This window comes from Aspergillus melleus (assembly GCF_016097325.1).
Source record: "Aspergillus melleus strain CBS 546.65 chromosome Unknown contig2, whole genome shotgun sequence".
NCBI lineage: Eukaryota > Fungi > Ascomycota > Eurotiomycetes > Eurotiales > Aspergillaceae > Aspergillus > Aspergillus melleus.
The window spans coordinates 3,511,806-3,538,691 of record NW_025763371.1 but is presented as its reverse complement, the minus strand read 5'-3'; the positions used below and the strand labels follow the sequence as shown (position 1 = coordinate 3,538,691).

Below are 26,886 nucleotides of genomic sequence, written 5' to 3'. Positions count from 1 at the left end.
TCACATGCAAGTACATCGTATACACCATAGGTAAACACATTGACGATATACGCCAATCACCCCAATCCAATACGTATACTAAACAGCAGCCGTCGACCCTCTTCTTCCCCTCTTCCGTCGAGCAAATGCCCACTCCCGTTCCTGTCGCCACGAGCACTCATCATTAAACTCGCAGATCCGGCACTTCCACGCCTCCATGACCTCGACGCCGCGCGGGTTGCGCTCGCCGCGCCACCACTCCATCTGGTCGCCCAGATACGACGTTAGAGTGGTAGGATCGAAGAGGAATGAGCGGCTGCCGAGCTCGCGCCGGGACGAGTCCTCGGCCGGCGTGGAGGAGATGTAGCGCGCCGTGAGAAGCGGAGAGAGTACGGTCGGATAGGGCTCGAGCAGGGACGGTTGGAATTCCGACGGGATGGAGGGCGCAACGGAGACGGTCGACGAGTGCGGGGGAGGGAGGAAGGTGAGGCGGAACTGCTCTATCATGAGATTCCAGAGGCTGGTGAGGTTGTTGTGGGTGAGGAGCACGCTGGTGGAGTCCTGGCTGGCGGAGGGAGCGGAGCCGGTGCTCGAGCTGAAGCTGAGATCCTGCGACGGGGAAGTCCGCATGCTCGCGTCCTCTGGGGTGGGGATGACGTCGGGGTCGTACTCGGGGGACGACGGAGCGTCGAAGAACTGATCGTTCAGGCCGCCGACTTCCGTGATGAAAGCATCGGTGAACGTGCGCTGCGCATCCAGGTCGTAGCGCGCCGCCAGCATCTCGATCGTGACGTCGTCGCTGGTGACCAGCCTATTCAGCATATGATAATACATCTGCAGCTGCAGCGACGTGGGCCGAAAAGACGTGCTCTTGACGGTGGGCAGCGAGCCACTGCCCCCGCGCGTCTTGATATCGGTCATGTATATGCGCGGGAGATGCAGCATCTCCGCCGTCGACTGGCTCCCCATACTGAACGAGTCGTCAGACCCCTGCGCCGGCTCCTCCTCGTCTCGCAAGTTCATATCCGACAACCGCCGACCCCCCTGCGACGGCGACAGCAAATAATCCGTCAACGACATCTGATACTCCGGCAAAACGGCCCTAGAGGCCTCGACGTCCGCATAATGTTCCGCCGCGGAGTCCTCCAGCTCTGAGTCCGGACACTCATACGAGAGTTCATCAATCACGCCATTCACCAGCTGACCATCCACCACGCCCCAGACCTCCAGCTCGCGCGTGAGCCCAAACTCCCGCAGCGTACGCAGCCCCTGGATGGCATTCCAGATCCGCAGCGCCAGCGCATCTTCCTTCGTCGTGATATCCACCGCGACAGTCGTGTAGACCTCATCCTCGAACGTCTTATGGATCGTGGTCCCCTTCTTCATCGCGGGCGTGCGCCGCTTCCGCCCGAACTTCGTCAACGTATACCAATACTGTAGCTCGCACCACGACGGCGAGATCAGATCCGTCACGGAGAAAGCCTTGTTCGGCGGCCGACGGAACCGTTCCAGCGGGGATTGAGGCCCAGATCCGACCGACGTATCGACATATTGATTCTCGCCCTGTCCTTGTCCTTGTCCGGCTTGTTGGTCTTGGTGACGCGCCGCCTCTCGCTCGCGGTCGCGGTTCCGCCCTTCCGTAGAATCCGGATGCTCAACTAATCGCTTCGTGGGTGGATGTCAACCCATCATGTCTCGGAAGGGACCCAATTATGGCCAAAGCAACTGGAAAGGGAAAGGGAAAAGCGATCAGGGAATATTACCAAACGCGGCGTTCCCGTTGCCGTAGCGTGGGTTCTGAGTTGGGTTTGGATTCGCCCTACCCCCTGCCACGGACCAGACAGGAGCAGCTGTAGGTGTACCTGTAGGTCTGTTGATGTTCCTCGTCTTCGCAACCTGCCACGGGGGCATCTGACGTCCCAAGACGCGAGGAACGCGCCCAGACGCCGGATCCCCATAATAGTCCTCGATATCTCCGACGACGGCAGTGGTACTCGTAAAAGTCTGCTGCGAGGGCGATCGCGGAGGAATTGGCGGAGGATATAGAGGAAGAGAAGGAGTAGTAGTACTTGTGGTGGCAGCAGTAGCAGCTGTGGCGACGTCAGGGGATGATGAAGTCGCAGTCGCGGGAGGGGCGACTTTGTCGAGGAGGTCGTGCAGCAACGCCTCTTCGTCCGGGGTGAAGTCGGAGTCGTAGTCGCTGCTATCGGCGTCGGAGTTTACTGTTTGCGAAGGTGGTGGGCAGGACATGCCTGCAACTCGAAGGGGGAGATCATGCCATCTCATGCGCTTGGGATGTGGGGAGAAGGAGAGAGGGAAAGAGAGTTGACGACGAGGTTGTGGTGGTCACCTTTTCATCGGCGGTCGGATGGGCGGGTCTTCGGTTCGCTGACGTTACATTCGATCAGTTCCATTCATCTCCTCAAGTCTCTTTATGTCTTGGCTTGATATATTTCTATGTATATAATCATGGTCTATTCAACTCTATCTAGGGTATTGCATGTATGCTGAAAGACACGCTAATCTATGATCTATCCAAACCCAATCCACAAAAAGCCCCCATCTATGTGCCTGAGGTCCTGGAAAAATAAACATACGAAAAAAAAAAGGAAAGAAAGAAAGAAAATGGAGCATGCTATGCCTTCATCGTAGCCCCCGACGTCTCAAGTCCAACCCGCGAGATCTCAGCCTCGACCAACTCAGCCGCCTCGACCTCCCGGGCAGCCTTCTGATTCAACCAACTGAGATACGTCTGCCAGCCGACCGCGATCACGCCGGAGAAAATATTCCGGAACTGCGGCGGCACGTACATGAAGCTGAAGGCCGTGACGGCGGGCCACAGCTTCGCGCTGTTCGTGATGCTGACGGGGAGCGCCTTCTTCAGGCGTTCCCACGTCTCCTCCAGCGAGGCGCCGGACAGGAGAGAGTGCACGCTGAAGAAGTAGGTGTTGAAGACGGGGGTGAAGACGGCCTGCTGCACGACGACCTTGGTGAGGATGGAGAGGAATTTGGACGCGAAGTTGAAATTGTGGTGGAGGAACATGAACCTTCAATGACTCAGTCAGCACGGCGCATACCTTACACAATCTTCTCTGAGCAAGAGGAACTTACCAGGTATACGAGGGGATACTCGATCCCGAGCCGACAACCAAGTGTCGCATGGTTCGCCACGGGTCATAGCCACCCTGACTAGTCGCTGCATCTCCATCCTCCTCCCCTGATTGCGATCCCTGGCTATCTTTGTTCTGGACCGACGTATTCTGCGACGGGAAGAGAAACTGCGCGCTCAAGTCGCCACACAGGTACACGATAATCGAACTCCATAGTTGTGTAGCATACGGTCGCCGTTCTTGAACGCGCGAGTATGACCGACCCAGTTTCCCCAAGGGACCGTCGGAGATGATCTGGCGCAACGATCGCGGGCCCGGAACGGCGGGGGCGGAGGGAGATGAAGAATTCTGGGCGTTCGAAGGGGAGAGGTTATTCTTGTCGGAAATCGGTTCTTGTTTTTGCGGCGATCCGGAGGACTGATATCGACGCGATCGCAGACGAGAGGGAAGCGAGGATCGTGGAGAGAGGGTTGTTCGTCCCGTGAACTGGACCAGCGTGTGCCTCATTTCGCATGCGCTGGCCGGTGGTAGTTGGGTCTTCGTCTTAATCAATATAAAAATGCGTCGAAGATGAAAAAGAAAGCAAACGCAGAAACGCTGCAGACCAGCGACGACAAGACAAGAAGGACAAAACGAGAGACAGCAGGTGATCAGATCAGGTGTGAGTCAGAGAAGGAGAATTGAAGAATGGAGAATAACAAGGTGAGAGAAGAAGACCAAAAGTCGCAATCGGCGGTACTGACTCAGGCAGACAAAAGCCGAGGTCGGCGGTTTCCGGTCGGCACGAATTCAAAAGGTCTTAATCTTAACTCCGAGAAAAAGGCAATTCAGTCATTAATAATCTGATATTGTGGAGAATGCTAACTAAATGTGCCGTCTATAACGATGACTGTGGATGCTTCCGTCCAACTCCTCCGTCTATCATGCTAGAATCAAAACAACGCAATGACACTGGGTATATCAACATGGAACAAGTCGTGTAGAAGCCAACAAGGCTAGATGCAGGTTTGACCAAATATGCCAAATATAAACGATATAAACAATGCAAAAAAGGAACTTTTTTTTCTCTCCATCAATCACATCTCACGTGGACACGTCGCGTGTCTAACCATCAGTGGTTGGCAGAAAGAGTCAATAGATACTAAAAATTATCCGCGATAGTAGTGCGGAGTAAGGGTGCGCATATGTATCGGCGAAATTGAAATGGAGAATTCTATTTGAAAGATTCCCGAGTGTTAACCCGGTCAATGTCGTAGGGGTTCGCGTCGTAGATCGACTTGTTGGTCTGAGAGGCGACCGTGCGGACGGTCGACGCCCTGCTGCGGGTCTGGTGAATGTTGGGGAGCTCGTCAACGTGAGAGTCGGATTCGCTGTCGTCGGAAACCTCGGGGGCGGGCGCCTCCCGACGATCGTAGGCCTCCTCGTCCTTCAGCGCTTCGGTCTCGGGCTCCGGCTCGGGCCCCTTCTTGACCTGCTGGAGCATCTTGCGCATGAACGCATCCGACTCGGCGGCGTACTTGCAGCGAGTGCGGATGGCCGGGCCGTACTTGTAGAACAGGAAGGGGAAGGGCACGCAGGCAAGGGCCAGGAAAGCCGGGATGGACGAGGCCCAGTGGATACCCAGGTCCTGGTACATATAGGTGGTGAAAAGAGGGAAGACGGCGCCAAAGACCGAACGCAGCACGGAGTTGGCGGCCAGAACCGAGGCGGCGAAGATGGTGTAGGTGTCGATCAGATAACTCATGATACTCAAAAACACCAACACCATACCGAATCCGAACGGAGCACCGGCGGCAATGCTGGCCATCCAGTGGATGGATGGGTAGTTGGTCCAGGCGAACCAGAACAGACCCACGGGGATAGCAATGGACGCGATCATGCACGGCGGCAAACGGGCTTCCGGGGGAGCGAATCCGCCATGGTTCGCTTCAGTCTTGACGTAACGCTTGTTGTCCATAATACTGTAGGCCACCGCAGCCATCATACCAATCATGATACCCAAGAACGGGAGACTTCCGATGCCCTGGTTCCAGCCACGGTACACCTGGAACACGATGGGGTAGGCGGCAAACAGCATGTAAAGCGTTCCGTACACGATGGCCATGTACAGACTGAGCAGGAGGACGATGGGCTCCTTGAACAGCAGAACCCAGGGACGCGACAGGGCGGTCTTGAAGGCCGCCTGGAGAGTGGTTCTGCCCTGGTCGATGTCGAGCTTGCTCTTGTACACTTTACCGGTAAGCTGAGAAAGTCTTTCGGCGCGACGACGCAGAAGCACCGGGGCGTAGGTTTCGGGGACCAGAAGAGAGCCGAGGATCCAGACGAAGCCGGAAAAGGCACCCAGGAAACCCATAACCCAGCGCCATCCAGCGTTCATTCCGAGGAATCCACCAATAATCGGACCGAGGACGGGGCCTGCAAAGATATGAATTAGCTTGGAAAACCACTAAATCACTGATAATGGGGAACGTACCGAGGAAAGGAGCAGCCGCGAACAAACTCATGGCAACACCTCGCTCCTTAGCAGAAAACATATCGGCGATGACACCACCCGCGTTAGTGAAGGGCGAGGCACCGAAGGAACCGGCGAAGAAACGAAGAATGATCAGAGTCCAGATGTTCTGGGCACCGGCGCTGCCAGAGTTGAAGGCAGTCAAGGCCATGTAGGTACCGAAGAAGACGACCTGACGGCCGAACATTTCACTGAGGGGAGCCCAAAGCAGGGGACCTAGGAGCCATGTTAGTGATATCATCCCCGCTAAATGTTGCCAGCATCCCCAACATACCAACAGCGAAACCCAAGACGAAGAGAGAGACACCGAGGGTCGCGACCTCGCTGCCAATGCCAAACTCCTTTTCGATTTCCGCAACACCGCCCGTGTAGGCGGACGACACCAAGGCAACGGCCAGGGTTGCGATAGCCACCATCATCGTGATGAACCACTTCTTCACCGGGCTGAATTGCATGGGATTGCGGGGGTCGTCGGGGATCCAGGTGATGGAGTAAGGGTCCTCCTCCGTTCCCGAGCCGGGGTATGGGTGATCGATAACATCTTGCGTCACGGCGCCCTGATCGGCAACGATGCGCCAGTATGGGATATGGCGGCTGACGGGCGCCTCGATCTTGGAGGGGCCAAGGTCCTCCTTTTCGGACATGGCGAAGCGGTGCGAATGGCGAGGTAGATCAGAGGGTATAAAGAAGGGTGGGCGAGAGAGACGAGAGTAGTTGAAGTTGGGAATTAGTTGATGATATTAGATAGCGTACTGAAGGTCGGATAGAGCAACCGTTGGCGATACGGTGTAGTGAGGTAAATAGAGTCAGTGGAGCCAGTCAAGATTAGGTAGTAGAGCTAGTTGGTTAGGAAAAGAATGTAAATGGTAGGAAATAAACGGAAATCAGAATTATAGATGAAGATCAAACAGGGCTAAACTGTATGCAAGAGGGGGGCAGCCGAACGGTTTATATACCAGGCCACCCTCCAGCGGAGTCCAGGCCAGAAATTTTCATTAAAGCCATCTAGTGATGGACTGACTCCGTCAAGCTCTGAGCCTCGGATCTAAACCGGGCTCAGGGACAGACGACAGAGGGGCCCGAAAGGACCAACTACCCAAGCGGGTAAGAAAAGGGGACAATCCGCCGAAAACCAGACATTAACCCGGGCTTATGCAGCGCATTAGGACTATTCACGGCGGGTCGAAGCTGTCGAGACTGGTCGGAGTCGGCCGATGTGGGTCTTTTGTCCGTTCCTCGTGGCGTTGCCGCGGATCAAATTTTCAAAGGATTAGTTAGAGAATTTCAAGCTGGGTGATCCGATTCTGTGTCGGTCCATCTGTTGGACATTCATGGTATGCTGAGATAATGCTGTCCCCAGCGGAGAGATGTATGTATATGGTCAAGTGTTCATTCATGGATGTTCAACTCCAAAATGATCTCGGGAGATTGTTGATTACTCAGCGGTCAACGGGGAGGAGCAGCTCCCGTATGGGGATTAGCGCAAGTGGACTCCGGCTGGAACGGCATCTCCACCGGTTCAGAGTTCAGCCACACTTCGCTTTATGCACCTTGCGGTGTTGGTCGGCATGGAGATGGGGGAGAGGCTCTGGCAGATTCGCGAACCCTCCAGATCGGACCCTGGAGTATCTAGATACGTTGTATGATGTATCTACTTTCTACAATCTCGAATCTACCGGTTTCGACCGTTTCAGTTCTACTTTGTACACCGTATATTCTACCCGACTGCCAAGTGATCTGATAGATGCTTGCATACTTGGCGGTCTGCCTTCGTCAGTCATGCATCATCGTCATTCGATCTACCGAATGACCCATTTGTTCATCGTCACATCATCCTAGATTGATACTCGATACTAGAGTTGGATAATGAACACTTTATGATTATACGATATGTCATCTTGACCCGACCTGACCTCCATGATCTGTCGGGGTGTCCGTGTTGGACCCACTAACTGTTGGCCTTTTGTCCCGATTAGATATAGCCCGTCCAGTCTATCTGACTCTTGTCTAAGCTTTGAATCAGTTGACGTACTCGAATTGTAGGGTCCTAGTAGTTGTACATCTACGTTTGCAGGAGCGAGTGTTGGCTGAGCGGAGTTAATGGAATTAAAAAATGCTATCTTCGTCCTACTCGCATCGACCTTATCTCGCGATTCGCATGTACCTGAGGGTACGCGCGTATACTGCACAGTAGCCAGCTTAATACAGAGATATATATCTCCTACAGGATCAACCTCGGTCGGCACCACTCCGGAAAAGGAACGAAGCCGACCGGGACCAGATAACGAGACCACCGGGGGCCGGATCGGGCTGCTGCGTCCTTCCTACTCCTAGCGCCGACGGAGTGGGCTTTATAATTTTATTGCTTATGCTCATTATCGGGGAGATTAAATTAAGGATCCTCTGAACTGTGGGTTGGTCATTTGTTTGGGATTGACGAATAGGGGACTCACCGGGCTTGTTCCCTGGGTGCTTGGTTAAATTAATCCATCCGCTATCGTTTTGGGGGGTTTTACCTCGGTTGATGCTGGCCTGATTACTGATCTACCGAGTTGGGCAGAATTTTAATGGATTGTCGTTGCCTGCGGATTGTTAGTCAAGCGAGAAGGAATTATTATAATCATGGAAGGAAGCTGGGAGAACTGGGTGGCTTTAATATTAAATCCGAATTGGGAGGTTGTGTCTTTTGAATTTTGATTTTATTTTTTGCCTTTGATCTGCCGGCTAAATATAGCTTAGCCCGATGGAGCCTGGCACGATGGAAATGGAATCCCCGTGGAAGATTCTCTCCGTCGTTCTAGCCAGACCATCTCGAAACTGGCCATTCATCCAATGCTGGTCTTGAACTCCAGACTGAATCCAGTCGCTGAATACAATAAAAAGCCAAAGAACTACCATATTGCCGCTATAACTGAAGCAGACTCAACCGTTCAAGTTCATGATGCGAACAGGTCCTACCGGGATCCCATGGGTAACAGACACCAAGGACACATTCGTACGATGGGACCATGATCCGAGCCCGATCATATCTTGTCGCTCTATCAACATGCTTTTCTCGTTCAAATTGAACATTTTCTACATTGAAAATTCTTTCTCAGAGAAAAGCGCTCGCTGTCCCGGGATCACTCGGCAACCGAATCATTCAATCTCTATTCTACTGCCAAGTCCCGTAGTTAGGCGAGCAGCCAAGGGAACCACTGCCTTCCGTCCCTTCAACCGTGCTTCTCGTCCATCTTTCCTCGATCGCGAAGCTCGTTTGTTCAGTGGCTAACAATGACCGTTCTTCCAGTTCTACGAATATTCACAGCTCACGCAATCCTGCAGGTCAACGGTCAACGGACAGCGAAGGATTTATTCCGAAGGTACCGTGGTCCATGTCTACAATCCGATCGGAGGCGAACAAGTCGGTCTATCAGAATCCCGAGATAATTATCGGTTCTGGGTCTCTAGGATCATTTCTGGTTCTTTCTGATTGGACTCGCTTGGACTCGATGACGCTGCTTTGGCACTTTCGTCCGGCGAGCTTGTGTCTGAGAATATTAGCGCTTGGTATCGAGTATCGGCACGGCTTATATATAGATTCCACCAGAGTTCAGATCATTTTAGATAACTACTTTCCCCATAATAACATCTATGAGAGCTTGATAAGCGGCATATCACGACCATTTGAGAATCAAATCGAGAGATATACTTCGCTCTCCCAGGCAAATATCGATGTAGATTTACTCGGTATTCACCTATCCTACCCTGTACTTGCCATATCCCACAGACTTGCCTTAACACAGAGGCCCAGTCGCCACCCAACCCCACAAAGGACGAAGACTGGGACAATCGAAATGCGAATGTCCAGATATCCCCATCCCTCTGAGCCTTTCCTTCTTCTCTGTGGGATTTCGAATGATCTATTTTCTATACTAGATCCAAGGTACACCTCTTGTCCCACGAAAGCGCCCGAGGAACCCCTTCCTTCCTTCAGCATCCGGCATCGACAACAGAATCCATCCATCCATCCATCTATGCCCCTTACCAAATATCTAGCATCTGCACTTAAACCAAATAAAAAAAATACCATAAAGACGACCCCTCACTCATGTACTGCAGATAACGAATCAAGAACTGGTGCGAGAGAGAACTTCCCGATCTCCGAATGCAGGTCGGACGGAATCGCCCGGGGTGCGTCATCCACTTACCTTGCTAGCAAGGATGGGACAACGTTACATTGACTTCTTCTGAAGAATTTGCGGTCGGAGATGGGGGTACTCGACTGTTCGTAGAAAGGGGTGGCTCGTGAAGCACTTCATCGTTCGTACTTCGTAGCGACGCATCGTATTCTCGGTGGCGATTAGAATCTTTGCGATCATTGACTGTTCCTACGACAATTTTACACGGAGTCACCACCCTGACAATGCGACCGTGTGATCGCCACCGAGTCTACAAAGCTCATCTACAGGCAAAGAGGATTTCGGGAAGACACTTGGATTGAGTATTTCATCATAGAGACTGCATTGCGCGTCTATGCCATCCGTTCGGCTATCTCGAAGTAAGATCAGAGACGCCCTGAGTCAAATCAGAATTAATATACATGTTCGGATGCATCCGTGAAACCCAATCCACCCAGCCGCTGACTAGGCAGCCTACTATTTGTTGCGCAGCAAGAAATAAAAAACTTGAAACCCATAGCCGGAACCCATTGATATTCGAAAAAAAGAAACCCGTCATGTATCGCCAGTAGTCATGAAAGAAAAAAGCAAAACCCCATTATCGCCTTCCCAGGAGCCAACCAGAAGAAAGAATCGACTCATTAGACATAAATCTAAGAGCGCTCACCACGGAGACGGCGGGCAAGCTGGATGTCCTTGGACTGGATGGTGACACGCTTGGCGTGGATGGCGCAGAGGTTGGTGTCCTCGAAGAGGGAGACGAGGTAAGCCTCGACGGACTCCTGAAGAGCACCGATGGCGGAGGACTGGAAGCGGAGGTCCGACTTGAAGTCCTGAGCGATTTCACGGACCAGACGCTGGAAGGGCAGCTTGCGGATCAGAAGCTCGGTGGACTTCTGGTAGCGACGGATCTCACGGAGAGCGACGGTACCTTTGATGATCAGTCAGCAGGGTTGTCCATGATTTGCCACTTGAGAGGCGACGATGGGAACTTACCGGGCTTGTAGCGGTGAGGCTTCTTGACACCTCCGGTGGAGGGAGCGGCCTTGCGGGCAGCCTTGGAAGCGAGCTGCTTACGGGGAGCCTTGCCACCAGTGGACTTACCTATTGAAGGAAAGATAGGTTAGTATGGGTTGATGATAAGACACGGGAGGTCGGCCAAGAGACGCGACCGTGACGCGAAACAGCGACACCATGAGAAGGGACAGTGAGGTTGGGACTTACGGGCAGTCTGCTTAGTGCGAGCCATTGTAGTGGATACTGTTTGATGGAAACGGTCGACTTGAAGATGAAAATATGACGTTGATGATAAAAAGTCGATGGAGAGGCGATGAGGTTGTCGACGGATGGAGGAGATGAAAGAAGGATGGAGGGGGCGGGTGGGGGAAGGTATTTGTAGCAAGCGAAAGGGAGGGTGGTTGATCTGGGAGTGGCTGCCTGCAAAGTTGGGTGGCCTTAGCGCGGCTTGGGTTTGATCAAAAAAACGCTCGGAAAGCAGCAGATGGTAAGCTCTGATTTCCGGCAGTCACTTTGGCCTGAGAATCAAAGGGGCTTCCCGAAGGAGTCACGTTGGCCCCTGCGCTGCGCTAAGCGAGACCGTCCGCTTCGGCCAATGAGAGCCCAGGATCACGCATCTAGAATACCTCCCTGCCACATCTTGATCCCAACCCCAGAGCGAGAATGTTGCCCAATTCACCGGATCAGACACATTCGACGTACTCACCGGAATGCTCCCATCATTCCCGCCACCCTGATTCTCGTGGTTGGGTGCCGTCCTGGCAAGATCACCCTGCGACCGGCGGATCACCGCCGCCAGGTCACGGGACCGCCAGATCACTTCCGCCAGCCGGATCCTGCACGCTGATTGGCTGATCCGCAGTGCCCGGCGTGATTCCAACGCGCCCCCCGCGATCCTCCCTTGGCCAGGCACCTTATACAAATATCTCCCGTCCCAAGCACGCTTCTCCCATCTTTCCTTTTCCATCTATCTCATCCGTCATCCATCTGTCTCTCCACAATCTCTAAAACACAACTTTATCCTCTTTCCCTCTTAACTTCTAATTAACCTTCACAATGACTGGACGTAAGTTTATCTCTTCTCTTCTCCACAACATCGATCATCCATCTGGATTCCATCGGATCATGAACATCCCAACTGACGCGTCTCTTCAATAGGTGGCAAAGGTGGAAAGGGTCTCGGCAAGGGTGGTGCCAAGCGTCACCGTAAGATTTTGCGTGACAACATCCAGGGTATCACCAAGCCCGCTATCCGTCGTCTCGCGCGTCGTGGTGGTGTCAAGCGTATCTCTGCCATGATCTACGAGGAGACCCGTGGTGTCCTCAAGACCTTCCTCGAGGGTGTCATCCGTGATGCCGTCACCTACACTGAGCACGCCAAGAGAAAGACCGTCACTTCCCTCGACGTTGTCTACGCTCTGAAGCGCCAGGGCCGTGAGTATTCCCATCTGTCTGACCGTCAATCCGTGTCTGACCTCCTTCCTAGGTACCCTGTACGGTTTCGGTGGTTAAACGTTTTCTCTTTCTTCTTTCGTGCTTCTTTTCTCTTTAGCCATCCTGCGCGGTCGGCGCGTCAGTTTGTCCTTCCGCAGCAGTGACGCGACGGGTTGCTTTTTCGGGTTGGTTCATGGTATGACTGGGACGTTGGGGTGTTCTTGATCTTTTCTTACAAGTGTCATGGGTCTCTGGGTTTCTGCTTTTTTCTTACGCATCTTACTTTACTATTCCACGTCCACTACTGGTCTGCTGGTGTTCGTGCTTGATTTTTCTGTATCATAAGCGGCCTTTATGCTTCTGGCTGGTGCCACGCCTAGAAAGTATCGCGTCCTACTATCGCGCGATCGGGTATGAATACAAACGCTTAAAAGGATTTAGTCTCTAGATTTTTCAGTGTGTGCTTGTAGTGTCTTTCGTGTGGTCGTGTTGTTTATCGGCGCGTATCCAGCAGGCGCGTCGGAGCTGCTCCACCGAGAATCGATGCTCGCGTGACGGCATGCAGGCGTGGCCAATACCCAACTTCAAATCCAGCAGCTCTCTGATAGTGCTAGGCTTTCTCTACGGTTGCGGATTATGATGCTCTCCGGTGTATGATAAATAGTATTTAGAGGAATGCTTAAATGCATGTACTACTGTATGACTTATTGTAGTTCTGGTTTCGTGGATTGAGCTCACGCCGGCTCGTCCATCAGGCGTATTCTATAGCTCTCTAATTCACTTGGGGCCTTTCTGGCCCGTTCTACGATGTCGTCTTGGGGTCTATGTGCTCGGCGATTTTGTGGAGTGTGTCCAATGGCATCGGTACTATGACGCGTAGCTGAGCAGTGGGTTTTGGCTAGGATATGGGAATGCGTTTATTTTTCATTGGACTTCATAATGATGGCCCTTATCTCTATTCTTTCTTCTCTTCTTACAGCTGTCAGTAGAAACGTGTTGGGTTGGTGGTATGGTTGCTATAGGGGAGAGACTACTGTATATATATACTGCCACACCGACCCAGATCCCACCAACCCCATCTAAGTCACCGTAGGTAATTACCACGCAGGAGATGAGAACATCCCAAGCCATCGTAAATCACTACAGAGAGAGTAGAACCAGTATAAGCACACAGACACAGTAAAAACGCGAGAAATACAAGCTCTCATCGCTGTCACATATCCCATCGCGGTTCCCGTATACGCGGCAACCTACAGGGAAGCAGTGGAGTTGTAGCACACATTCTGACATCAAACACCAATAAGCTGCGTAAGCGTAGTACAGGTTCTCAAGAAACAGATTGCGATCGTAGGACCCTCATATATACCGCACCGAAGTCCCAAAACCAGAAGAATATTCGTCCCTACAACCAAATGGCAGTTGAACCCCATTACTCCTTTGGGGGGTTCAACCTTATCGGCGCCAGGGGTTCAACCCCTCCAGATCGGGATTAGTGGCTACCTAATGGGCACGGGCCATTTCGTAGCCTGAGGACTGCAGCGCGTCACATGGTTCTCCGGTCGCGAAGGCCGTCTTGCGTCTTGGACTAACCATCATCTTTCTGCAATGGAACAGACGCGTGGAACGATGGGCTCCAGCATGACCGACGTTGCATCCTCTTCTCCACATACTGAGCCTCCTAATGATCTTGCTGAGCACTGGATGCCTGAGGTGCAACCTGCCAAGTATTTCTCGTTTGCTAGTATCCAGGGAGACCTCTTCCTCAACAATTTTCCTTTAATTATCTCGATTGATCGAATCTACTCATTTTGATTGTCGCGGATAGCCTTCCCTGCATTCAATACGCCTACTCGAAACCATGTTGGGGCCTCACGGTATGTGTTTATTCAGCACAGCCTGGTCTGCTAGATAGTAAGCAATCCATGGACCCGATAAAATATGTCTATTCTAACGCTGCCTGGTCAAAGAAGGGAATAGCCCGAACATTAAGCTCATATATGCTACCAGATGCGCTTCCTATTCGATCCCCCGTCGCGTGTGCTCTTCACCACCCAACGTTAGCACATTGGCCACTGGCGACCCATCGCATCCAGACCATATCACAGAGTTACCCCGGATGATCTTTCTATAACCTGTCTCGAGAAGGAAGAATGTCGGCGTTCTCATAAGAGCGGAAAGTGCTGATCCAGGCTTCGTATGAATCGTCGATACGAGTCCAGCCGAATTTTCGCGCTTTCTGCACACTGGTCATAAATGCCGCCCCAGGGGTACTAGGGGAGAAGAGCCAGTCCAGCATGGCGAATCCGTGTTCCTGGAACGAGTCAACGTTACCACCACATCGTGCCACGATAGTCCTCCACACGGGCCGTTTGTCTTGAGCCCACTCAGCCAGACTCAGCTGGCGAGGCCCATTCTCGGTCGGGGCTTCTGATGGGTCCATAGGATTGCCAAAGTAGTCGCCAAACAGTGACCAGAGAAACCTCCAAACCACAGCATCGCCGTTTCCGTGGTTGAATGCCTGGTCTCTGCAATTGTCACGCGTTGCAGCCCAGACATGCATGTCCGCAATGCTGGGGGCGTAGCACTGGCCCTCAACCTGGTGATAGCCATTGAAGCTCCCAGGCCATTTGGGGCTCTGGCCCAGTTCGCGACAGATCAGAAAGTACTGCGCGATAGGCAGTGCTTCGTTCATACCCAGGACTGCGAAGAAGGTCAACTATCATCTACCATGCAACGGAAGGAGTAAAGAAGGACATACATTGAGGAGTGAACCCAAAAATGCCAAAGGGACGAATGATATTATAGTGCCAGGTCTTACGCCGCTTCTGGATAGCAAACAGACTATCCTCTTGCTCATAATAGAACAGGGTCTCTTTACCCGGGCCATCATACCGCGGAAGGCTTTCATAACAGGGAGTGCTCAAGCCCTGGAATTGTATGCCATAATGCTGTTCTGTGTTAGTCAGGCGCCCATTTTGTTCCTGCCTTGAATCTCATTCTTGGCAAGAGCGTAGCGATAGGACTCATACCTTGCCGCCGGTCTGCAGTACCACGCGTTGCAGATTCGGACAAGCCGAATCAATGGCCTCCAGGAAGTTGCGGAACAGCGGACAGTTCTTCTCCGGCAGCTTGCTGAGTTCACTGTCATGGACATAGGAGGTGAAGAATGCATGAGTAACATCCTTGCAGGCGTCCTGGATGTTGCTCACGATTGCTTCCGTGGGCTCAAGAAAGTCAAGTGCAATGAACTTGACACGAGGATCAACCCAGTAGGTAGAAGGAGGCCTGCGCGACGTGATAATGATCTGAGACCTAGATGGACATCTTGAGCAAGCGATTATCTCATCGGAAGGCAGGTTCTTGCGCCTAGACATACCATTCATGTTGGGGTGTACGAATCAAATGCTCAATGATCGCATGGCCAGTGATTCCATTGGCACCAGTGACAAAGGCAACCCGAGGAGAGGGAGGGACAAAGAGCGTGTTGCTCATGATGATTCGTTGAGCTTGGGAGTACTACCTACTGGCAGTATACAGTCAGCTGCTGGGGCGCCGGGAAATGCGGTACCTACCCAAATTGACCGCAGTGAGAGAACTGAAGAATGATTCAATCAATCAGCCAGGGGAACCATGATTTTATAGCACACTGCGTCCACGATGCCCAGAGGTCCAGAATTATGCACATACGGTGTACACCGAGCAAACTACCTCTATACATGAGGCCAAGCCTGGGATGCGAAGCAAACAAGACAAACCGCGGTGTAGAGAGCGGCAATGATCACCGCCAAGCCTTACTCCAGCTCGACGTTCTCCTCCCTTCATCTCTCTCCACTGCTGCTTGTCCAATGACCACACGATGCCCTACGCCTTCATCCAAAATATGTGTCTCACTATCTCTGCCGGACAGAGTCCGTAACTAAGAGAAAGAGATTGATCGGTCGGCTTAGTCGCTACACACTCTGTTATATCCGGTGCTCTGCGGATCTGGCCGGTTCTTTGTCTTGCTTGGTGACGCCTCTGGAGATGAAGCCCGCATGGATTAATCTCGAGGCAGCCAGTTGAAGACGAGCTGAAGACGCTCGTCGTGTCATATATCTGAATATTCCGAGATCCACCCCCTAACTAACGCTTGTCGAGGCGCTTTTGTCGGCACCGCACCCTTCCGCTGACTCTTCGAGGTCGGCTGCATCCGTCAGAAGTGGACTCCAAGTGATTGATTGATGGGAAAATTCTACCTAGACCGGCTCTTTCCCCATCGGACCTCAGGATGGACTACCTTGGCATTTCTAATTAGGTCAGTGATGGAGACATGCCTGAACATGAGTCCTCAAGTGAATTGTTCGGACACCTGCGAGGATGCAGAAATCGAAGTGAACTTCTCTGCATACAGCCAAGAGTTCGTGGTTGAAGGCATGAGATCCATCAAGCGTTTGATGATGGGCAGTCAATCAGTATGCAGGTCTATCCTTCTACTGAAATGTGGACCTAGGCCACTCACCAGCCATAACCAGGCAGATGCATCAAATTACTCTTTCCGCTACTCATTATTATCAGGGAATTTGTCATGGTAGTGCCACTGGCCTTTGCATCTTGAGCTGAAATATCAATCATACAAGGCTGGCTCCTCTACATTTGACGAGCCGACAATTTTGTGGATCGGCACAGCCAGAACCGTGGACTGCTGAAATAGATCGATCGGGGGTTTCCAGGGGTGATGCCATGAACTCGAAGGAAGGTATTTAATGTTTACTATCCGCGACGAGTTTTATTCAACCCCCTGCCTTCATGTTCTCTCCGCACTGGCTTATTTCTCGCACCGGGTAGTTCATCATGGCTCGCGTCTCCAGTCGGTTAAAACAAGGTACCAGCAAACCTGCTTCCCCCAGTGAAATCCGCGCCAGCGCCAGAGGTATTAGCCAGGCCAAGAGCCCTTGGTCTACCAAGAAATGGGATGCATACCGTCGTCTTGGTGGCCAGTCTCCATTCCCTCATTTTCCACGTCCACTACCTGCGGAGTGTCGGCTGGCTCACCTCATCCTCGCCGACCCGCACGTAGCTCGCGGACCACTCGCCGGCAATGCAATGACCGCGGACGGAACGGAATGGCCCAGCGTCTTCCTTGATGTTCTAGTTGGACTACTGTATGGTGTTCTATGCCAGGCGACGAATGAAAACAACGCCATCCGACAAGTGAACAGCATGAAGCACGCGTACGGGGACTGGACCAACTATGAAGCTATTGCTCGGAATGGGGATCCTGCACTTCAGCAAGCACTGCAATGCGGTGGCTTGCATGTTCGAAAGTCCCAAACGGTCATGAAAATCTTATACCAAGTCAAGGCCGCCCATGGCACTTACAGTCTCAACCACCTGCTCCATGCAGAGGACGACGATGCCACGAAGAGCTTTTATCATATAACGGGGTCGGACCCAAGACCGCTAGCTGTGTCTTAGCACTGACACTTCACCACAGCAGGTTTGTTGTCGACACGCACATTCATCGCATTACTGGTTTCTTGGGATGGCGGCCGAAGGAGGCGACGGCAGAACAAGCTCGCGCCCATCTTGAATATAAGATACCCGATGAGCACAAGTATGCCCTCCACTTGCTACTAATTACGCATGGTCGTAAATGTCCACAGTGTCGCGCAAGTGGGGGAACCAAGCATGATTGCAAGCTTCAACGGTCTATCAGAGATCAGAAGCCGACACCAGATGTTAGCGAAGGGGGCGACGGTGTGAAATCTCCGCCAGAAATTACTGCCTAGAGATTGCATTTGTCTTCTTCCCAGCGTCTTCAGCTTTGCTCGCAGAATGTTATCGGACGGAACATACCAAGACTCCAATCTCCGATTCTATCCTAACGCTTCCTTCTGACTGGCCTCGAAGAACTGGTCGGCGTAGCCATACGCCTTCACTGGAACCACCCACCCCTAGTTCTGATCATGATTCGTTCATGGCCTCAATTGCACTCAGAGCCTCCATCTCTGAGATATCCCTAGTGGACGAACATGTTTCTGCCCCGTAGCAGCGTCGACGGATGATTCCGGCCAAAATACCTATATGTACGGAGGCAGAGATGCCGACGAGGCTACGAGGCAATCTACGTTTCTCTATACCTCGTTCACCTGGACGAAAGCCCAAGGGGCGACTCGTCTTGGTCAAGCCATTTCTATCACCCAGTTACTCACCGACACCTGCTCGCTGTCGGAGACCTAGCAACATTGGTTTTCTTGCCTCGGCCTGAGAACGGGACAAGACGGAGTCACGACCTTCATGTTATGATCATAGTCACCGAACTGGACGGAGTGTATAATGCCTACGCGTCAGCGCATCACATTACTAACAAAGCATACACCGTGATATGCGGCGAGCGATCCAAAGTCCTTCTTTACCCAGCACTGGTCATAAGTCTCCCAGAAATGACTGAAGCTAACGAGTGACCAGCGCGTATGGAACTGCTAACATGAACGTCCTCAGAACGGTTCTGACACCACTGAGATGGCTATATCCTCTCGACTCACGAACAGCCTCAATGTCACATCCACACCACTTCCACTCCAACCCCAGCCCCCCCAAGGCACCATCGCAAGCACAGCAGCCGACTCCATCACAAGTCCCGCAGTCCCGCCTCGTTCTCGCCCAGCCTTGCTTCCTGTTCTCCAACTCGACAATAGCACAGCATGGACAGGGCGAGCAGCATATCAAGGATCAGGGATCAAGGACTAGCACCCAAACAACGCAGCGTATTGCCGGAAACCATCTGGCGCATCGATACGATGATAGGGCGAAAATGCCGGACAGAGAGCATGCCACCCGCTCGCTGCAGCTGCAGGATGACGGGGCGTTGCATGAGCCGGGAGTGCGGGAATTGCCGGCGAACAACACCGGCGCAAGTAGGTAGATGTGAATGTATGTATGGAGTAGTAGTTGGATAATGTGTAACAGGATCTGCTTACTTCCAGCAAACTCCTAGCTAGTTAGTACCTAGTAAGATAGTTTGACTGTTTATTTAGTATTTAGTATTCAGTATTAAATTTTTACATACGAAACTCAAGGATGAGACACGGAAACCCTTGAAAATGTGTGCACTGTACCCAGAGAATGAGGCAGTCAATCATCGACCAGCCATTCAGCCACCCACCCTAGGTAACCGTTGCCGTTGTTCGTTACACGATGAAACCCACCCCAAACGCTTCCTCTCCAAGGGGGCCCTAAGCCCAAATCTCCCGAAGGAGGTCCGTACGACCCGTATCCGTGGAAATAAGTCTGTATACGAAGGAAAGATCATGCCATAGGTGGTAGCGAAGTAGGGCAGTGGATCATCTGACTAGATCGTCAATGCTTTCAAAGAAAGCAACCAGAGAGGAGGGAGATAGCACCATCAATTGGAGAAGATTGAGTACACAGTAAGTCTGAGTAAGTGACCAGATGTACTCTGTAGGAAGGCATAGACTCCACAATCTCCCTATCCAGTATCCAGGGACTAATACGTATCCATCTACTCCGTACTGTCCTCTCATCTCCACCTCCATTCTATTATCCACAGCTATACGCAGTAGCAGCCCCATCAGCCCACGGGATCATCCTACACTGTTCGGCCGGATGTTAAATTTGGATGTGAACTCGTAGCCTATGAGTATGAATATGAGGCTTGAGGGAAGCCCCTCAATTGCGAGTTCCTACTCGTACTCAGTAAGACCAGTTCTCCATACAAACTACACTATTCATCTGTCTACTAGATGCATAGTTCCTGTAAGATAGGGAGACAGTAAGACAACAAAGAAAGACACATCAAACATTTAAACCCCTGAAGACAAGCACAACCATCTACAGTGTACACGGTACAGCCATACCAGAGACCAAACCGTTAGATAAAGTACACCGTTGACTGTAGAATAGAGAACTGAATCACCCGATCCAAGTGGACCGCTAACAGTCTAACAGTAGGACCCGAAGATCTGAATTATCTATCATTATCCGGTCGGTTGGGTAAAATGCCCCTCTCCCCTCTTACCTCGAGTGGATACAGTGTACACCGTTAGGTGTTGTAAGTGTACGGGAAGGATGAAACAAACAGATCAGTTTGAAAAGATGGAACCAACCCGATAGAAAATGCAATTCCAGGGAAATTACTCCGTAGATAGACCTGAACATACCCCGTAATTGCAATGTCATTGTTAGGCCATTGCATGGTAGTTCAGTTCTATCCTTGGTACATACAACTAACCAACCCGGAAGAGGAGGGATAAGTCATACATACGCACATATAGTATCATCATTCATCATACATACTCAGGGGCAGGGGTATGTGGAGTGGATATGGAAGTGTAACGAGCCCATGGGAACAGAAATCTGAGACGCAGGACGCTGGGAAGAGCTCAGTCAATTCCTCATGCTCAGTGGAGGAGGTGGTATGCGCGATGGTGTCATGATCGACAAGTGGGTGTGACAGACAGGGGGGAGAACAATTTGTTCATTTCATGTCTGAAATTGCATTCTACAGTGTACTCGGGAGATACAGTTAATTTCATCTTTCTTTTGTTTTACAAGATTATGAATGTACATCATTGGGCAGACTCATCTAATCTGAATTGGTACATCTACCTAAGGTAGGCACTGTCGGAGAACGCATCCACTTTCTCAAGCCACATCCATCATGTAATTTCTGCCTTACCATTCTTACTAGGGACAGATACACCCTCGGTAGAACTGATACCAGCAACCATCAACCACTAGCTCCATTCCTTAAGGATAGACTGTTAGTGTTAACTGATTATTGAGTGGACCTCCACCTCAGTCCCCCGGTGGGTCCAACACCAGTAGAGGAGAACCTCGTCTGACAGGGCCATTCTAATTAGTAGGCTGTTTTCTCCGTGTGGTCCAGCCCGGGAAAACAATGGAGACGCAAAGAGGGGGAAAGGGTCCCGCCGTTCTGCAAATCTGCAGATATCGTCGATGAGCCGGTAGCTTTGAGTCCATCTCGTATTCCGTCCTCTGTCTTTGTACGCGGAAGGATGTCCATTGTCCACATCAGCCATGGCATTGAAGACGGAAGTATAACATCATCTATACATAGTATTGACTAGGAATCCCTCATCTTCTGACCAGATCTAATGATCTCAATCTTCCGTCAGGGAAAGCTCATCGCCTTGTCTACTCCGGTGTACTTCTTGGTATTCCACTTCTTACACCATAGACATTCACAGGGATACATACTCTCTGTTCATGTACAATGTACTTCGGCAGTAATGAGTTGAAAATCCTAAAGTAAATCCAGTACTTTTGCCCAAACCACAACCCCATAACCTCTTAAATCCCAAACTCACGAGCATGAACAAAAGTACCCGTAAACCTTACTCAAATCATAAGCACAAAAAAGTCCCCACCCTCCAAGTTCCAAGTCCCAAACTAAAATATCCAGAACTACTCCAAAAACCATCGTGCATCTCGATCAACCAATTGGCGAATAAACACCGTTGGGATCGGGGTGTGCGCGCGAGGAGAGAGATCGTCCTTTTTGATTTTTCTTTTTGTTTGCTTTCTTTTAATTTATTCCTCCGTGCTCAGTACCTTCTTAATTAATTAATTTTCACACGCACAACGGTCCTTGAGATTGAGGGGGGCTTGCGATTGGTGACTATATTTCCTAAAGTACGGTGTAAAGTAAGGTAGACGGAGTTAGCGGTGTTGGTGCAGGTGTCAGTCTGTCAGACAGTAAGGCTTATTTTTCTCAGTTAGAATCTACACTATGAGCTGCTACATACTGTATGAAGTAGTTTTATGTGATTAGGATATATTGTAATGTACAATCCTAATAATGACAGATACTGTACAATTTGTACCGAGCCCACAATTTGTACACCACCCCACCCCAAACCATGCCAAACCAATGCAAATCACCGAGAACAGCAAACCAAAATATGCTCAACATCATAGACAAGTAATCATACAGAAGTAGTAAGTATAGTACATCGTAACGGAAGGATTCTCCCCTCCACGTAATAATCAACAGATCAGTCAATCGTCATCTCGGCTCGAAAACAAATCAAACATAAACAAAATTTGCTTCTTTTGATGCAACCAGTGTAAAAGCGAAAATAACCCACCCAAAAAACAGACGAAATCTATGACCCACTCGAGAAATGCCACGAAGAAAAAAAAACAAACCAACCAATTAAATCCATGAAAAAAGAGCCTGCTTTCTGAATTCATAAACACCCGTTGCCAAGAAGAAAAGCAAACACAAATAACAGCGTATGCGTCATAAGTACATCGGACGGTGATGCAAAGAACGAAGAAGATGGAGGGAAGCAGAAACCTTCTCGTCGGGAATACGTCATTGTCCCGACAGAGCTGCAGTGATGTCATCATTGCTGCTTCAGGCTGCAAGGCCATTCAGACGAGTCGCCCGAAACGGCAAGACCGACCGGCGATCCGGAAGGGTTAGCGAGTCCTTTCCCCTTTGGGAAAGGCCTATGACGTCGGCGGCTTTCTCTCGTCATCCTGACTCAGGCCGAAAGGGTCAACAGCATCGCCGGTGGGACCCCAAGGGAATAAGGCCGTATTCGAAATTACGGTCCCATTTCGTGGCTTCTTCAGGAAAGGTAGGAAGAATGGAAGAGAAGGAGGTGTCACACACCCCTTGGTTCTCACATTTACTCCCTGCCCTTCCGTCGCTGCTTGCCTGGCCAATCAACTTCGGGATGGACCACTCGCATGTGCCTGGTGAGCGCATCATTGCGTGAGAAGGTCTTCTCCTCCGTGCACAGATGACACCGGACCTTCTGCTTGCGAGCGTTGTGGATCGTATCCTCATGTCGAGTCAGATCGTAGGGGCGCGAGAAGATCGAATTGCAGGGCTTGCCCGTAGAAGGATTGATCCGCTCACACCGGTGGGGGCCGGCCTGAGAGCTACGCGACGTTGTGTCCCGGCCGACAAGGTGGCCTCCAGGGGTCGTCTGACGGTGGGCCTCGCGTTTGTGCTTCTGGAGCCTGGCGGGGGTCTCAAATCGTAAAGTGCAGCCGTGATAGGTGCAGGTGTAGGTGCCGCTGTCCGCGGAAGTGTTTTCCGGCCGCGTAATTTCCTCGTTGACGGGGTGAGCCGCCAATTTCGGCTGAGCTGCCTGAGGGGAGGTCATCTCGGTGGTGGGGAGCGCCACGTCGCTACCCGTCGACTCGAAGGTGGGCAGAGACGGGGGGAAGTTCGGCGTCTGCTGCAAGAGGTTGTTGCTGCCGTCTTGCTGCGACGATTGCTGCCGCTGACCAAAGGGGAATTGCTGGTCGACTCCCAAGTTCGTAGCGTATTGACTGGGGAACGATTCCATCGAGTTGAAGTTCTGCGACTGAGGGAACGAGGAGCTGCTTTCCCGGCGCAGTCCCAGGGTGTCACCCAGGTTGAAGTCGGGCTGGTTGGACGGGAACAGCGGCAGACCGCCGTCCTCGCCTTCGTGGAAGTCCAGCAGCGCATCCTTGGGGGACATCGTATTCGGTTCGCCTTGGCCCTGTTGCTGCTGCTGCTGCGAGTTGACCATGGGTTGACTCATGGGCATACTGGTGGCCATCTGGGGCTGCTGAAGACCGGGGTTGTTGAATTCAGCGGCCAAGGGGGAGTTCTGTCGGAAGGGAGACCGTTCCCGCTTGATGCCCGACGTGGGCGATTGAGAGCGAGCCGAAATATGGCCCTGGTTGGCGGCCTGCAGTCGGTCGGCAAAGACATTGCGGTAGGGAGTCAGGAGAGCCTGCTGGTTGTTGTTGTTGGCCGATGGCTTGGGAACCTGGGGAGTCGGCATGAGAGCGGGGTTGTAGAGTTCGTCCTGATAGATATCGGAGATGGTGCGATTGAGCTTGGGGATGCCAATCGACATGTTGTTTCCGTTGTGAACGCCGTAATCTGCGAACGCATCGGCGTGTAAGTAATCATCCATCCACCGATCGATATCAGGAAATTTCTCACCATTGACCATGGCCTTCGATGCGTCGTCGGGATCCTCGAAGCTCGTCTGAGGCGTGACAGGCGAGTTATGGCTCACACTGGACACCGAAGGCGCCAAAGAGTATTCACTGGATTGTTGTTGTTGTTGTTGTTGTTGCTGCTGCTGCTGCTGCTGCTGCTGCTGCTTCTGACGCTGTTCCATCACAGCCCGTCTCATAGCAAGCTCCACTTCAACTTGGCTACCATCGTGCGACGAGGGGTCAAAGTTCTGATAGGGAGTCGCCAGGAAGTTGTTCTGGACGGGCGTCTGAACGGGAGTAGGCAGAGGCTTGGCGGCAGCGGACCCGTTCGAGTTCCTCTGGTAGGAGTTGCTCGCCGGAGCGGACCTACTCGAGGAGGAGGAGCTGGGTGACGTCTTGTGCTGCGAGTTCTTCTGAATGCGAGCGGGGCTCAAGAGCTGCGGGTTTCCCTCCCAACCGTGGACACTGGTGACGGGTTGTTGGGCCAACATTGAGGAGTTGTCAAAAAGAAACTGCTGGGGATATTGGTGGAGGTAAGGTTGAACGGACTGTGGTGAGGCCGATCCTTGGAAGTGATATGTAGGGTTGTAGGAGGATGCAGGTGTCATCGAAGGAGCCTCGAGAGTGTAGTCCGCGGGGACTGCCGAGGAGGCCGGGTAGTGGGAGATGGAGGAGGCGGGAGAGGAGGAAGGCGAGGAGGGAGCGGAAGACGGCGGAGAGACGAACTGGAGGTTCTGGTGGTGGTACTGGAAGGGAGACTGCAGACGAGTCTGCTGCTGGTGCTGGTGGTCGAGGTACTGCAGCGACGACGCGTCCAGGGAGAGATCGGGGAAAGGCAGGCCGTCTTGTATGCAAACGGAATCTTGGTAGTTGACGAAAGGAGCCGACGTTGGTTCGGTGATGAGACCTTTACGTACAGAGGGCTGCATGTACATAATGTAGCTCTGTCACGATTGGACGTTTCAGTGGGTCAAGAGAGTTCGCCACTTGGGGGAGGGCGAGTTGAAATAGTAGTTTGGCCCGACGGCCGCTGGGCAAATGACTGCGACCGGAAGGGTTTGACTCGGCGTCAAAAGACAAATTGTAAATCAAGGGCTGGGGGGGGATCGAAGAGTCTGGAAAGGTCCGAGGCAACCTTGGGAAGAGTCGTCGACTCTAAACTTAATCGGGCGGCAGGTTAGCAGGTGACTCAATGACGAAAGCTGAAACCAGAATACTGGTTCATGGAACAGGATATAGTCATCCAAGGAATGGAAGGGTGGTTATGCGAGAGAGAGGAGAGAGAGAGAGAGTAGTAGAAGGCAGAAGTACTTACTAGGAGTTGTATAGTATAAGGACGGATAGAGTAGGGAGTTAGTGTGAAGGAGAGGGAAGAAGGATGGATTGATAATCAAAGTATTGAGATCTGGTTCCAGTGAAAAAGGAAATTGGAGTCAGATGGGGACGAGATCTTGGGAGAAGAATAAATAATAAAAGGTTTGATGGAATGATGTCTGAGAGAGAGAAGTGGGCAGCTCTGCTCGGGGGAAGGGCTTTTTATGGATTGGGGAATGACGTCTGGGCGCCGGCCGTACTGCTTGCTACTGCAGAGGTAGCAGTACGGTAAACGCCGACGGATGAGAAATGGAAATAACGCGGCGCTGACTCAAGTCGTATTGTCATTACGAACGGATCTGCAGTACGATTACTAGTGTCAACTACTTGGTACTACTGCAGTCTGGGGTCTACGCGGTGGGGCCAAGTCTGGTCTCGGTCCTCCATTATCTCCTTGCATCTCCGACGATTCCTGTGGCTTCTCCATTATTCTGCTTGAGCCACAATACTCGCCCCTACCGGACGGTCCGAAATACCTAGAGGTCCTTGGAGTGACTAACTCTGATTCACCTCTGACACAGAATGCCGATAATTATACGTTGTACGGAAATCAATAAACCAGAAAGATGAATCATAAAGAAATGGGCGCCGAGGAACCACCGAAACCAATAAATTTTCTTTGTTTCCTCCGGGGGGGAAAGGGTGCTAGGGCAGCCAATCACACCCTACAGTCTCAGGCTAAGCCACCGGCGCCATGAGAGATCGATCTCGTGTTTCTTTGATCGCACCACCCGCAGGCAGGGACCCTTACAGGTGACAGGTCCGAATGGTTGGGGTGATTTTACGCGATCAGCAGTTGCAGAACTCGACAGAGTCTTCTGCGTATTCGGCCACTCCATAGATGTACATTGTCCGGTAGATCATTCGTTAGGTTCCCCATCAGCCACTGCCGCTAGCTGCGCCACCGCTGTGGCTCGTTAGTGTTAGTGTTAGGCACTGCGCGCTGCATAACTAATCCACCCATTTGTCAGCTATGATTCATAGTTAACTAACTACGGAGTGCAAGTCAACGGAGATGGCCGGTCGATTTCATCATGTTAGAGCATACGTCGACAATTCTGGCATGTCCGATCGCATTCCACCAGTGCATTCGTATTTCCAACCTTTCGGCCGTGTCGCTCTCCGGCTCGTCGTTAAGAGATTATCTTCTTGTCCTGGCCGATTCGGCGCCAAGTCTGGATTCCGGCTAGTCTAGCCCGACTAGTCTGCTTTGGCGGCACGACGGTGCCGAACGGCCGTAGTAGAGGTATACCTGGTTTGTTGAGCTCTCGACCTTCTCGGCCGGCAATGCCTCTGCCTGTCTGTATGTCCGGTGACTCCTCGTTGAGTTGATCGCGTCTGAATT

General features: G+C 51.8%; 10 protein-coding genes across 10 annotated transcripts; 3 read left to right on the top strand and 7 right to left on the bottom strand.

The window, feature by feature from the left end:
• Positions 1–78: 78 nt before the first annotated feature.
• On the bottom strand, positions 79–1,365 carry LDX57_004060 (exonuclease V; the record flags this gene model as incomplete). The annotated part of the gene is made up of 1 exon (XM_046085709.1): positions 79–1,365. The coding sequence occupies one exon, from the start codon at positions 1,363–1,365 to the stop codon at positions 79–81; it is 1,287 nt and encodes a 428-aa protein (XP_045941672.1).
• Positions 1,366–1,728: 363 nt separating this feature from the next.
• On the bottom strand, positions 1,729–2,229 carry LDX57_004059 (uncharacterized protein; the record flags this gene model as incomplete). The annotated part of the gene is made up of 1 exon (XM_046085708.1): positions 1,729–2,229. The coding sequence occupies one exon, from the start codon at positions 2,227–2,229 to the stop codon at positions 1,729–1,731; it is 501 nt and encodes a 166-aa protein (XP_045941671.1).
• A 385-nt stretch (positions 2,230–2,614) lies between these two features.
• Positions 2,615–3,596, bottom strand: LDX57_004058 (Mpv17/PMP22 family protein; the record flags this gene model as incomplete). The annotated part of the gene is made up of 2 exons (XM_046085707.1): positions 2,615–3,026; positions 3,091–3,596. The coding sequence occupies 2 exons, from the start codon at positions 3,594–3,596 to the stop codon at positions 2,615–2,617; spliced, it is 918 nt and encodes a 305-aa protein (XP_045941670.1).
• A 706-nt stretch (positions 3,597–4,302) lies between these two features.
• On the bottom strand, positions 4,303–6,245 carry LDX57_004057 (MFS transporter; the record flags this gene model as incomplete). The annotated part of the gene is made up of 3 exons (XM_046085706.1): positions 4,303–5,504; positions 5,563–5,817; positions 5,876–6,245. The coding sequence occupies 3 exons, from the start codon at positions 6,243–6,245 to the stop codon at positions 4,303–4,305; spliced, it is 1,827 nt and encodes a 608-aa protein (XP_045941669.1).
• Positions 6,246–10,414: 4,169 nt separating this feature from the next.
• hhtA (histone H3) lies at positions 10,415–11,107 on the bottom strand (the record flags this gene model as incomplete). Its single annotated transcript, XM_046085705.1, has 3 exons — positions 10,986–11,107; positions 10,758–10,865; positions 10,415–10,692 (listed from the first exon to the last, which is right to left on the bottom strand). Exons 1-3 carry the CDS (start codon positions 11,008–11,010, stop codon positions 10,415–10,417), a joined length of 411 nt encoding a protein of 136 aa, XP_045941668.1. The 5' UTR covers positions 11,011–11,107.
• A 727-nt stretch (positions 11,108–11,834) lies between these two features.
• On the top strand, positions 11,835–12,290 carry HHF1_1 (histone H4; the record flags this gene model as incomplete). The annotated part of the gene is made up of 3 exons (XM_046085704.1): positions 11,835–11,844; positions 11,937–12,212; positions 12,265–12,290. 3 exons carry the CDS (start codon positions 11,835–11,837, stop codon positions 12,288–12,290), a joined length of 312 nt encoding a protein of 103 aa, XP_045941667.1.
• Positions 12,291–14,337: 2,047 nt separating this feature from the next.
• On the bottom strand, positions 14,338–15,704 carry LDX57_004054 (SDR family oxidoreductase; the record flags this gene model as incomplete). The annotated part of the gene is made up of 4 exons (XM_046085703.1): positions 14,338–14,912; positions 14,971–15,160; positions 15,242–15,524; positions 15,589–15,704. 4 exons carry the CDS (start codon positions 15,702–15,704, stop codon positions 14,338–14,340), a joined length of 1,164 nt encoding a protein of 387 aa, XP_045941666.1.
• A 1,338-nt stretch (positions 15,705–17,042) lies between these two features.
• Positions 17,043–17,666, top strand: LDX57_004053 (uncharacterized protein; the record flags this gene model as incomplete). The annotated part of the gene is made up of 1 exon (XM_046085702.1): positions 17,043–17,666. One exon carries the CDS (start codon positions 17,043–17,045, stop codon positions 17,664–17,666), a length of 624 nt encoding a protein of 207 aa, XP_045941665.1.
• A 1,081-nt stretch (positions 17,667–18,747) lies between these two features.
• LDX57_004052 (uncharacterized protein) lies at positions 18,748–19,116 on the top strand (the record flags this gene model as incomplete). The annotated part of the gene is made up of 1 exon (XM_046085701.1): positions 18,748–19,116. One exon carries the CDS (start codon positions 18,748–18,750, stop codon positions 19,114–19,116), a length of 369 nt encoding a protein of 122 aa, XP_045941664.1.
• Positions 19,117–22,870: 3,754 nt separating this feature from the next.
• On the bottom strand, positions 22,871–25,102 carry LDX57_004051 (stress-regulated transcription factor RPN4; the record flags this gene model as incomplete). Its single annotated transcript, XM_046085700.1, has 1 exon — positions 22,871–25,102. One exon carries the CDS (start codon positions 25,100–25,102, stop codon positions 22,871–22,873), a length of 2,232 nt encoding a protein of 743 aa, XP_045941663.1.
• Positions 25,103–26,886: the final 1,784 nt, after the last annotated feature.